The following is a 12,500-nucleotide window of genomic DNA, read 5'->3' as shown; positions in this document are numbered from 1 at the left end:
GTTTATTTGTTCTTCTGTATATCCTCAGTTTTCTTTTACCTAATCTTCTTTTCTGATCACATTCACAGTCAAACCAGTCATTGGATTGTCTTTTCTGACTACTTACACTAGGAAGCGAGAGAATCTGAGCGCGCTGGTTCGAATCACGGCTCAGCCGCCTGTATTTTCTCCCCTTCCGCTAGACCTTGAGTGGTTGTCTGGACGCTTGTCAATCGGATGAGACGATAAACTGAGGTCCCGTGTGCAGCATGCTCTTAGCGCACGTAAAAGAACCCACGGCAACAAAAGGGTTGTTCCTGGCAAAATTCTGCAGAAAAATCCACTTCGATAGGAAAAACAAATCAAACTGCACGCAAGAAAAAATACAAAAAAAAAACAAAAAAAAATGGGTGGCGCCGTAGTATAGCGACGCCTGTCCCTGCGGAGAGCAGCCCGAATTTCACACAGAGAAATCTGTTGTGATAAAAAGAAGTACAAATACAAATGCAGATTCGTTTACACCAGAATTCATAACCTCAGTAGCGTTATTTATGTATCTTTTAAAGGCTGTCGATGGAGCTGTTCCTGATATACATGTAGCAAGTTATTTGACCACACTGTCCTCTCTTCGAAATGCTCTGATTCAATTGGATTATTTCCCTTCCTTTCTGCATCACGCCAAAGCAGTTCAGCTGGCGAATACCAAGATTCTGTGCGATCAGTCACTTTTACACCACATTCACTAGAAAAACAGACTTTCTGAGATGGTAAAATAACAACTGTCCTCTGCTGCCGGGGCTTTGCGGGGGCGAGCTTCTTGCTTTTTTTCTCCAGTTGTCACGCAGTTCACCTTGCCTCTGCTGTGTTTCACTCCGTGCACTACCACTGTTTGCACGTGCAGGAGTGTCACTGTTACCACGGGATTTGCCGATGCCACGTGGAGGAAAGTCACGTTGACCAGGTCGCACACCACAAGACAGGGAATCCCTTGTCGCTGTTTCTGTTTTCCCCCGATGGCGCGGACTCGCATGGCAGGGGTCGTCTCCCAAGTCAGTCTGTACTGGGGGGTTCCGGGTTGTCTCTTGTGTGTCGTCTCCTTTGGCTGCTGCTGCTTCGGCGTAGGTCCTGGGGTCGGGTCTTCGGGGGCCGATCGTCATCTTGCCGTGTCAAAAGAAAGCCACCTTGCCCTCCCTCTTGGCGTCTGCTACAACGGCTGCTTGCTGTCTCGTCAAGTCGTTTGCCACCCTGACTCCACGGGACTCCAGATTGTCTCTGTACTTCCGATCGGACAGAATAGTCATTTTGTCTTTCATTGGGAAAACTAACATTGGTCTGGGTTTACCGTCCTGACTTCTGCGCACACGATGAGCCCTGGCTATGTCTTCCGTTGCCCACTGTTTTGGACCGTCCACACTGTTCAAGGTGTCTGCCACAGCACGTGCACTCGTACCAAAGGTTTTACCAGCTGTGTTGACAACGTGCGGGATCCCGAACATCCGAAGGTTGTTCCTCATTGAGAACTGCTCTAGTCTGCCCACTTCAGAGTTTACTGATTGTATTTTTTCCTGCAGTTTTTCTATCGAAGAAGACACGTTCTGTAATGTCTGTTTATTTTGTTTGTTTTTCTTTCGCCAGACTGTCGATATCTCTAATACTTCTGTCAACTGTTGACGTCAGAGAGAGAGAGAGACAGAGATGTCCGTGTTACCCGTGTGCATGCACAATGGTTCCATTGTTGTTTCCTGATGCAGTACAAAAGCGGGCTTTGTTCCCAAAGAAGGCGATCGTTCATGAGTCATTTGCAGAAGTCACAGTTTCTGTCTATGCGAGTAGATCTAAGCAGAAAGAAGGAGAGAGCGAGAGAGAGAGAGAGAACTGGAACTCGATATGTTTGTTCAGTGTAGGCCATGGCGCACTTCTGAAGAGGAGACAGTAATAAGAACAATGAAAGTACGTTGAAAACAGTTCCGAAGAGGCTTTATAGCGTGCGGACTGATCCATATACGCCACACCAAATCTGCTTTTTAAAAAAAATGGGATTCCTGACCTGTGACAGATAAAATGAGACAAATGAAGAGAACACACACGAAATTTAAAAAAATGTATTGTTATCTTATAAGATAGGTGCACGAGCATTAGAAGGCTTTACTCCAGAGGCAAGGCACCCTAGTGATAATTCGCTAAACCTTCGGGGAGTTATTCTTCATTTATAAAACAAAAGAAAAAAGTCTTCTATGGTTGTTAGTTTCAACAGCTTTCGACGAGGTATTTGATAAAGTCAATTTGGCTAACAGAGATGCAGTTGTGAACGCTTTTTGCGTTGGTATTAGCTTACGAAAAATGATATACACCTTGTACAAAAACATATTAATCTCATCATTTAGCGAATGATGCGGGTGTTTTTTTTCTAAACTACAAAGAGTTTTTGGAAAGATATTAAAACTAAACAAAAAAGGGAACCCATTATTTAAAGAAAAAAATTATTGTAAGAGGGGAATCGAACAGCTGTTTGGATTTATCAACGACATTGTTGTTTCGAGGAAAACACACGCACACACACACACACACACACACACACATATATATATATATATATGCATATACATACATACATATGTATCTATCTACCTCTCTCTCTCTCTCTCTCTCTCTCTCTCTATATATATATATATATATATATATATATATATCGCAAGACCCGTCTTGAATAATGGCAACATCTGTGGAAGACTGCCCTGAATAGAAATGAAGCAGCTTCTACCGCTGTGACCAAATGGACACAATCTACTTCAACATTAGAATTGTAAACATATATTTTCTAAGTGTCTTTGAAACATCTGGCGACGTTCAGCCGCAATGATTTCAGACCAGAATCTTACACAGAATGTTACCAGCCCAAAAACATTGTACGTAAGCTGGTGTATTGATTCAACTACCTGGTAACTTTTGCAGCCGTGTAGGAACCCCTCAGCAAGTGTTCGTTGAACTTGAATTCTGGTTTGAACTGTGTTTGAAACAAACAATAAAATGTGCTCAATCGAACTATAAAAAAAATCATCAAAATCAAAATCAAAACCATTGCGCATTACCGGTAATGCGCAACGACCTTGCGCAGTATCAATAATGCGCAGGAAGTAGACAATAATATAGTCACAAATGCGTCTTCTCTGTGTGTGTGTGTGTGTGTGTGTGTGTGTGTGTGTGTGTGTGTGTGTGTGTGTGTCGCTGTCTCCGTCTGTATCTGTATCTCTGTTTGTATGTCTGTCTTGTCTGTCTACCTATCTGTCTCTCTCTCTGTCTCCATCCCTCCTTCTCTCTCTCTAACTCGTCCATGAGCACACCTCCATGTATTTGTCAACTTTCCACACCGTTTCGCTGTCTGCCTCGTCCTCTTTCCCCCTGTACTGATCCCTGAAGGACGGTCTTGGAGAGCCCCTCGGATCTTGTCATGTAGCCATCCCATCTCATTTTCCTGTTTTTGTCTGTGGTTATTAGGTCTTCATAACGACCAATGTGCCGTCTTGTTTTTCTCTACCTCCTCCCCAAAATACACACAAGGCCAACAACCCTGAATGACCTGTCGTCTCGGCCTGTGCTTTCACTACCACCCCTCATTGCGGCTTTTGTCGATTCAGTGTTCAAGCCATTCGTGGCTACCTGAGTAAAGGGCACTAACCATGCCCTGAACCTCCTGAACGACTTCTCCTTCCTTGACTGCACTGAGAGGCACGTGTTCACCATGGACATTGTGTCTCTGTACACCAACATCCCTCATCAGGAAGGCCTGCTGGCTGCCAAACACGTTTTACCCCGGAGCTCCCTCAACCTCCATATTCCCACCATCCTGCTTTTGACTGAGCTTGTCCTGACCCTCAACACTGTCTCCTTTGACCAGGACCACTTCCAGCAGCAGAGCGGCGTTGCCATGGGCACAGAAATGGGTCCCAACTTTGCCTGCTTGTTTGTGGGATACATGGAGAAGCAGACTTTCAGGAAATGGGTCCTAGCTTTGCATGTTTGTTTGTGGGATATATGGAGAAGCAGGCTTTCAGGAAATGGGTCCTAGCTTTGCCTGTTTGTTTGTGGGATATATGGAGAAGCAGGCTTTCAGGAAATGGGTCCCAACTTTGCCTGCTTGTTTGTGGGATACATGGAGGAGCAGGCTTTCAGGAAATCTGTTCTAGCTTTGCATGTTTGTTTGTGGGATACATGGAGAGCAGGCTTTCAGCCAGTACCCAGCATTCAGACCAGCCCTCTACAACCGCTTCATCGACGACTGCTTTGGCATTGCCCCATTCCCCAGAGAGACTCTTCAGGAGAGAGAGAACATTTGCTTTGCGACAAGAGCCGTTTCAGTTCTGTGGCCACATCTGTATGCTGACTAAAATTCAACGTGTAAATATTTCGCATTCAGATGTGGCCGCAAGTGTTCAACGACAACCCTCTCAAGGATCTCAGAAAGATAGGGCCAAGGTTGATACAGGCAGTAGTTTCCCAGAAAATCAGGATCCAGATTTTGTTTTTTAACAGTGGCTTAACAACAGCCTTTTTTTAAGCTGCAGGAACATGACCCAATAATCTCTGAGAAAGACTGGTGGCAGGGAATCTTTAGATTCAGGTAAAAATTTGTTTGGTATTGAATCAGTTTCTGGGGTAGTTGGTTTTGCTGTTGAAATCACCTTAAACAGATGTTATTCATTATTTTTTTGGTAAGAAGAAAACAGGTCCAGGAAAGGAAGAGGTGGAGCAATTTGATCTCCTGTATCTGTGGTGTTAGCAACAAAAGTATTACTGACATTTTCTGTCTTGTCCTTAAAGAAAGTGGAAACCGGTTTTGCAAACTCCTGAGAGTGACGTTCAGGCAGTGAATCAGACCTCTTTGCCTGCCAATCAAAGTGGAAAGGACGGGAAACACTTTCTTGGGATCAAACTATGCTTCTGTAAGCTTTGTCTAGAAATGTTTAGCTTTAACAATTAGAATGACTTTTGCTACATTGTTTCTGACCTGTTTGTAAATTTGCACATGGCAAAGGTTGGTTTTTCGATTTCTTCTTTGAGTAGGTCTTCTATATTCCCTTGTGATGATGACAGAATCATTATTTTCATGGAGAGTTAAGGTGATTGGGAACACATTCTGTGGAGCATGATCATCAATGAGAGAAAGAAGAGTGGCGAGCAGGAGCTTCTGAATCATTGGGAGGGACTTTGCAAGACCATCGCTGATTTTTTTTTTTTTTTAATCTGTCCATACATTTGACATCTCAGGCTGTGCTTTCACCTCCACCCCCATTGCGGCTTTTGTCGATTCAGTGTTCTAGCCATTCGTGGCCACCTGAGTAAAGGACACTAACCATGCCCTGAGCCTCCTGAACGACTTCTCCTTCCTTGACTGCACTGAGAGGCACGTGTTCACCATGGACATTGTGTCTCTGTACACCAGCATGCCCCGTCAGGAAGGGGATTTTAATGTTTCTGAATTTCATGACTTTACGTTGTGTGCGAGGCTTTGACAAATCAGTATGTATTGGATCAAACATGCGAAAATCATTAGCATCGATGGACGTTATCAGCACTTTTGCTTTGGGCAGAATATAATATGACCTTTAACATGAGTTCGTCTCTGGTTAAAACCTGAAGAACTGTACAGATTCACAAACGTTTGGTGCCTGGTTGATATGATGATATGGATACTAAAAAAGTGCTTATCCTCGGTCAGAGACCAAGCTGTAAGCACTTTACAAACGTGGTGTCATTTGCCCAACAGGCTGCTACCTGGTTAGAGCCGACTGACAGGCGCTCATCATTCGTTTCCTGTGTCATTCAGTCAGGTTTCAGTCACACACACATACACTCAAACAGACATGTGACATTTTACGTGTATGAACATTGTGTTTATTTACCCTGTCATGTAGGTAGCAATACTCCGTTTTCGGAGGTGTGCATGCTGGGTATGTTCTTGTTTCCATAACCTACCTATTACTGGCATGGATTACAGGATTTTAACGTGCGTGTTTGATATTCTGCGTGCGTGTACACACAAAAGGGTTTCAGTTACTAACAGATCTGCACAAATGTTGACCTGGGACATCGGAAAATTCTCCACCCTTTACCCACCAGACGCCGTTGCCGAGATTCGAACCCGAGACCCTCAGATTGAAAGTCCATCACTTTAATCATCGGCTATTGCGCCTGTCATTTGACATATCAATATAAAACTTTGTGTCACCACCAACAAGAACATTTTGAGCTGAAATTTAATTAATCTCCAGGACAGTCGTCACAAATAAGTCGTATCGTCAGCTCACCTTTTGTGAGGCCTGCTTCAATATTGTTAATGAAGCTGAGTGAATTATGCTCAAAAGAACTTTCAAAGAAAAAAGATGCAAATACGTAAAACTTTGTAATTTAAAGAATGTGTTTGGACGGAAAGCATCATTTCTCTTAAATCACACAGGGAAGCCATTTTGTTTGATGTTGAAGAAATGAAAATGTGTTGTACTTATGAGTTTATTTTAGTTTCTTAACATTAAATACAAACAGAAGCGAAAAAGTCGTGGAATGGAATGTGTGTGTGTGTGTGTGTGTGTGTGTGTGTGTGTGATTTTTTTTCTTTTCAATCGACGTACTGTCTATTTTGGTATGGAGACAAACAAAAACATATTCAAGTGATCAACATGACATAACGCGTCAGAAACATAAACAACAATATATACTTTTGGTATCAATGCTTAGGATAAGGTTTTTGCTGATACCCAAATATTTTCTTTTCTTTTCTTTTCTTTTTTTTATATTACAGTGGACTTAAGAGAATGACAATTCAAGCACCAAACATTCTTGAAACTGTTTTTGAAACTGTTGAAATTGTTCAGAGGACGGTAACATTTCTGCAGATACCCAAAGACTTCTTTCTTTCTTTCTTTTTTCTTCTGTTTTCTTTAACAATGGACTTCGGAGAGAATGCAATTTATGCAGCACATATTCTTGAAACTTTTTGAAACAGCTGAAATTGCTTGGAAGACGGAAACATTTATGCAAATACCCAATGTCTTTAATTTCTTTTTGATAACAGCAGACTTAGGAGAGTAACAATTCACGCGCCACACATCCTTGAAAAACTGTTTAAGAAACTGTTGAAATTGTTTGGAGGGTGGTAAAATTTCTGCAGACATCCAAATACTATTTCTTTTTTGATAATAGTGAAGTTCAGGGACCGTATTCAAGAGACGATCGTGCCTGCGGGTAAGTGTGTACCTGCGGATAATCTGCCTGAGGCAAGGCAAACTGCCGGAGGGTAAGCAGTATCCGGTATTCAGAAACACTCAAGTCGACCGAACCCCAAAGCAAATTTGCCCTTACTACCTGCCAGGTCTGACTGCCAACGAAGCAGAGGTAAAAACGGCGCACCCTTTTGTGGCGTTGTTTTTGTTGAGGGAAAACAGGCGTGGTTCGCGGATAGCACGTGTTTTGTTAACTCTCTCCACAGTGCTCTGAACTGTGGCACAGTGAGAAGTAAAAGAGCATGCACAGAAGGGAATCACCAGGGTGTTTAATTGCAGACGATCTGCCTGAGTGCAACGAGCGTGTCTTAAATATACGAAGTTAACTTAACTGTCTAGGGGCCGTACTCATGAGAACATCGTGCCTGAAGGTAAATGCGTGCCTGCGGGTAATCTGCCTGAGGCAAGGCAAGCTGCTCGAGGGTAAGCACTAGCCAGTATTATGAACACAAGAGTCTACCCGCGTGTCTACAAACCCGAAGGCAATGCACCCTTACTACCTGCCAATGGTGACTGCCCACGAAGCAGAAGTAAATATGAGGGATCCTTTTCGCAGCATTTTTCTTTTTTCTTTTTGTTTTCTTTTTTTTTTAAAGGGAAAACGGGCGTGCTTTACGGATAGCACGTGTTTTGCGGACTCCTCGAAAATGTTTGGATCTGTGGTGGATGAGAAGTGAAACTGAGAGCATGTGCAGATGGAAATCTTGGGATTAAAAAAAAAGACGATGGGTTAGCTGTCTGAGCAAACTGCGTGTGTCTTGAATAAGAGATAGCTTATCCTTCAAGGTAAACTGTACCCGGTCCCAGCCATGTCAAAGATAACTTGCCTGAAGGCAAAATGAATTTTGTCTTGAATACGGCCCAAGGTAAACTGTACCCACGGGTCCCTACCATGTGAACGGAAGTTCTGCAAAACGAAGGTTGTCTTGAATACGGCCCCAGGTAAACTGTAGCCACGCGTCCCTACCATGTGAAGGGAAGTTCTGCAAAACGAGGGTTGTCTTGAATACAGCCCCAGGTAAACTGTAGCCACGCGTCCCTACCATGTGAAGGGAAGTTCTGCAAAAACGAGGGTTGTCTTGAATACAGCCCCAGGTAAACTGTAGCCGCGCGTCCCTACCATGTGAAGGGAAGTTCTGCAAAACGAGGGTTGTCTTGAATACAGCCCAAGGTAAACTGTAGCCGCGCGTCCCTACCATGTCAAGGGAAGTTCTGCAAAACGAAGGTTGTCTTGAATACGGCCCCAAGTAAACTGTAGCCGCACGTCCCTACCATGTCAAGGGAAGTTCTGCAAAACGAGGGTTGTCTTGAATACAGCCCCAGGTAAACTGTAGCCGCGCGTCCCTACCATGTGAAGGGAAGTTCTGCAAAACGAGGGTTGTCTTGAATACAGCCCCAGGTAAACTGTAGCCGCGCGTCCCTACCATGTGAAGGGAAGTTCTGCAAAACGAAGGTTGTCTTGAATACAGCCCCAGGTAAACTGTAGCCGCACGTCCCTACCATGTGAAGGGAAGTTCTGCAAAACGAAGGTTGTCTTGAACACAGCCCCAGGAGAACAGAGCAAACAGCAGCCAGCCTGGACCTGTTGTCATGGGGGACCACGACTGAGAGCAGCTCGGCGTCCTCTTTGACGACTCGCTCAGCTGGAAGCACAGACATCAGATGCTGTCAGACGGCCGCAATAGCCGAGTGGTTAAAGCGTTGGACTTTCAATCTGAGGGTCCTGGGTTCGAATCTCGGTAACGGTGCCTTGTGAGTAAAGGGTGGAGATTTTTCCGATCTCCCTGGTCAACACATGTGCTGACCTACTTGTGCCTTAAGCCCCATCGTGTGTATACGCAAGCAGAAGATCAAATACGCACGTTAATGATCCTGTAATCCATGTCAGCGTCCGGTGGGTTATAAAAAAAAAATACACCCAGTATGCACACACCCCGAAAGCGGAGTATGGCTGCCTACATGACGGGGTAAAAACCGTCATACACATAAAAGCCCACTCGTGTACATCCGAGTGAACGTGAATTGTAGCCCATGAAGGAAAAAGAAGAAATGCTGTCACTGACAAAGGCCTCAACCATCACTCAGTGATCACGAATGGAGATCGACAGCAGAAGAAACGTGCCCGTTTGTTAAAACCTTGCACATGTATGGCTATGATTTACCTGTCAAAAAGAGACATCATTTTTTTAGGACTCACTTCTGACGTGTACAGTTTGGAAGAATGGTCCGAGATAGGTAACATCGAAATTTCATGGCTGTTTCGGGTTTTTGATGGGTTTTTTTGTTTGTTTTTGTTTTTTCTTTGTTTGTTTGTTGTTGTTGTTGTTCTGTGTTTTTGTGTGTGTGTGTGTTGTTTTTTAAGGAAAACATTCATATTGACAATACATCTAAAAGTTTGGATGGATGCACAGATATGTCGCACTGCAGATTTAATTGAACATTGGGGAGCCTTCATTGCATATATATATATATATATATGTGTGTGTGTGTGTGTGTGTGTGTGTGTGTGTGTGTATGAAGAATTTAAGAATACATATCACGTTAAAACCAATTTCATGGACTTCTTTTGGCTGTGTAAACGTAATGAAGACATTTACTTGCTCAGCAAATATTGTTATCTCCAGCAGTGATTCTGATATAATGAGCATGCTTTGCATGGAAAGGTGCTCCATAAATTTTCATTCCTTCTTCTTCTTCTTCTTCTTCTTCTTCTTCTTCTTCTCTATGTGCGTCATCCTGTGTGTGTATCCACATGCTTGATTCTGCCGAGTGATGTTATGTACCGAAGAGCCGCATATACACGTGTGTGTGTGTGTGTGTGTGTGTGTGTGTGCGCGCGCGCGTTCGTGCGTACGCATTTGCACGCATGTGTGAGTGTGCTTGCGTGTACTGGTGTGCACAGCTTCGCTGAGCGTGGCCCATTTCTGTTGACTGATACAAATGATTTGCCTTCTACTTTAGTGTCCTTCACTTTGTTACATTTTAATTCATGTAAGTGTTTATTTGTTTATTTTGTTTAATAAATCTTCTTTTTTTTTTCACAAACCTAAGTTGGGCTTTCAAGGCGTAACCAGTTCGCTGGGTTTTTGCGAAGGTCAGGCATTTGGTCATATTCTTTCTTTACTTATTTATCTAATTAGTTGACATTTCCATATGTATGATAGTCAGTATCAGTATCAGTAGCTCAAGCAGGCGTCACTGCGTTCGGTCAGATCCATATACGCTACACCACATCTGCCAAGCAGATGCCTGACCAGCAGCGTAACCCAACGCGCTTAGTTAGGTCTTGAGAAAAAAATAAATAAATAAAATAAAATAAATAAATAGATAAATAACTTTTTTTTTAAATAGATAAAGTATAATATAAAATAAAAATAAAATAAATAACAATAAAAATGAATAAGATAAAATAAAATAAAGTAAAAATAACCAAAAAAAAATTTTTTTTAAATTAAGTAAATAAATGAATAAATAAAATTTGGTTATAGTGGAGAATGTCTTGCCCACGTGTATCCCCACTGCCTAGCAGATGGGGTGTCGCGTAGAATTATGGATTTGTCCTGACGCGGTGACGCCTCCTTGAGAACTTGCAGCTGAAACTGAGACTGGGTGGTGGGGGGTGGGGGTGAGGGGATGTTTTCCTGTGATGTGTGTTGTTAATGTGGAGAATTGGGGGAGGGAGGGGGGGAGAGTGTGTTCTTCCTGTTACGTGTGTTTTAATGTTTATGCGCGCACGCGCACACACACACACACACACACACAGTGTTTGAACTTTGAGCTTTAATTTGATCCATCCGCTCACTGTAGGAGAGGGGGGGAATAACAATAACAATAACAGAACGATGGAATACACAAAGCAATCAACTGTTCTTAAGTACGCTCGTGTTTCCAACAAGTTCACATCGCTAACACGAGGAGGAAAGACAGAAAGAAAGAAAGAAAAGAAAGAAAGAAAGAAGGAGAAGAAGAAGTCGCATCACGCCAAATGAAGGAGGGAGACCTGACGACAATTGAACCAGATGGGCAGTATCCCTTTCAGGACGAGTGTGAACAAGACGAACCATAATACACATGTATAGCCGTCAATACAAACCACAGCAAAGCACAACAAATAATGAATTACTTTAATTGATTAGATAAATAAATATACAACATAATCTACAGGACAGCTGATGCCACAAGTCATCAAAATGACTTACACCAGCGTTACATTCCTAAATCGGATTCATATTCGATGAAATCAACAAAACAACAACAACAAAACTTAAACAAGACATACAAGTATTACCAAATGTTTTTGGTATATACCACCAGGGAAACTACTTGCACATTTTGATGGATGAACAATCAGATCTGAGATTTGATTTGACGTACATAAAGCACAGGCTGAGACCCAATTTGACGTGGAAAGACCAGAGATGAGGCAAAATCTCACATGGATAAATCAGAACTTAGATATGTGACATGGATAAATCAGAGCTGAGACAGAATGTGACATGGATAAATCAGAGCTGAGACATGTTTGACATGGATAAATCAGAGCTGAGACATGTTTGACATGGATAAATCAGAGCTGAGACATGTTTGACATGGATAAATTAGAGCTGAGATATATTTGACATGGATAAATTAGAGCTGAGACATGTTTGACATGGATAAATTAGAGCTGAGACATGTTTGACATGGATAAATCAGAGCTGAGATAAGAATGCGACATGGATAAATTAGAGCTGAGATAGAATGCGACATGGATAAATCATAGCTGAGACAGAATGCGACATGGATAAATCATAGCTGAGATAAGAATCCGACATGGATAAATCAGAGCTGAGAAAGAATGCGACATGGATAAGTCAGAGCTGAGACAGAATGCGACATGGATAAATCAGAGCTGAGATAAGAATGCGACATGGATAAATCAGAGCTGAGATAAGAATGCGACATGGATAAATCAGAGCTGAGACAGAATGCGACATGGATAAATCAGAGCTGAGACAGAATGCGACATGGATAAATCATAGCTGAGACATATTTGACATGGATAAATCATAGCTGAGGCAGAATGCGACATGGATAAATCAGAGCTGAGATAAGAATGCGACATGGATAAATCAGAGCTGAGATAAGAATGCGACATGGATAAATCAAAAGCTGAGACATGACACAACATGGACAAACGAGAGCATGCGTCGCCTGGTGTCACTTTCCCGGTACCAGCCTGCTGGTTGACGTCTCTGAAGCGAC

The 12,500-nt window shown here is 42.7% G+C and overlaps 1 protein-coding gene across 1 annotated transcript in view; it reads right to left on the bottom strand.

The window, feature by feature from the left end:
• Positions 1 to 8,752: 8,752 nt before the first annotated feature.
• Positions 8,753 to 12,500, bottom strand: part of LOC143296270 (short transient receptor potential channel 7-like) — a 62,780-nt gene continuing 59,032 nt past the window's right edge. The window contains exon 19 of the mRNA XM_076608108.1: positions 8,753 to 8,899. Within this exon, the coding sequence (XP_076464223.1) occupies positions 8,753 to 8,899 (147 nt within the window). The remainder of the gene's footprint in view (positions 8,900 to 12,500) is intronic.

Source organism: Babylonia areolata, chromosome 21 (assembly GCF_041734735.1).
Source record: "Babylonia areolata isolate BAREFJ2019XMU chromosome 21, ASM4173473v1, whole genome shotgun sequence".
NCBI classification, from domain to species: Eukaryota; Metazoa; Mollusca; class Gastropoda; order Neogastropoda; family Buccinidae; genus Babylonia; species Babylonia areolata.
This window is presented reverse-complemented; position numbering and strand designations above follow the sequence as displayed.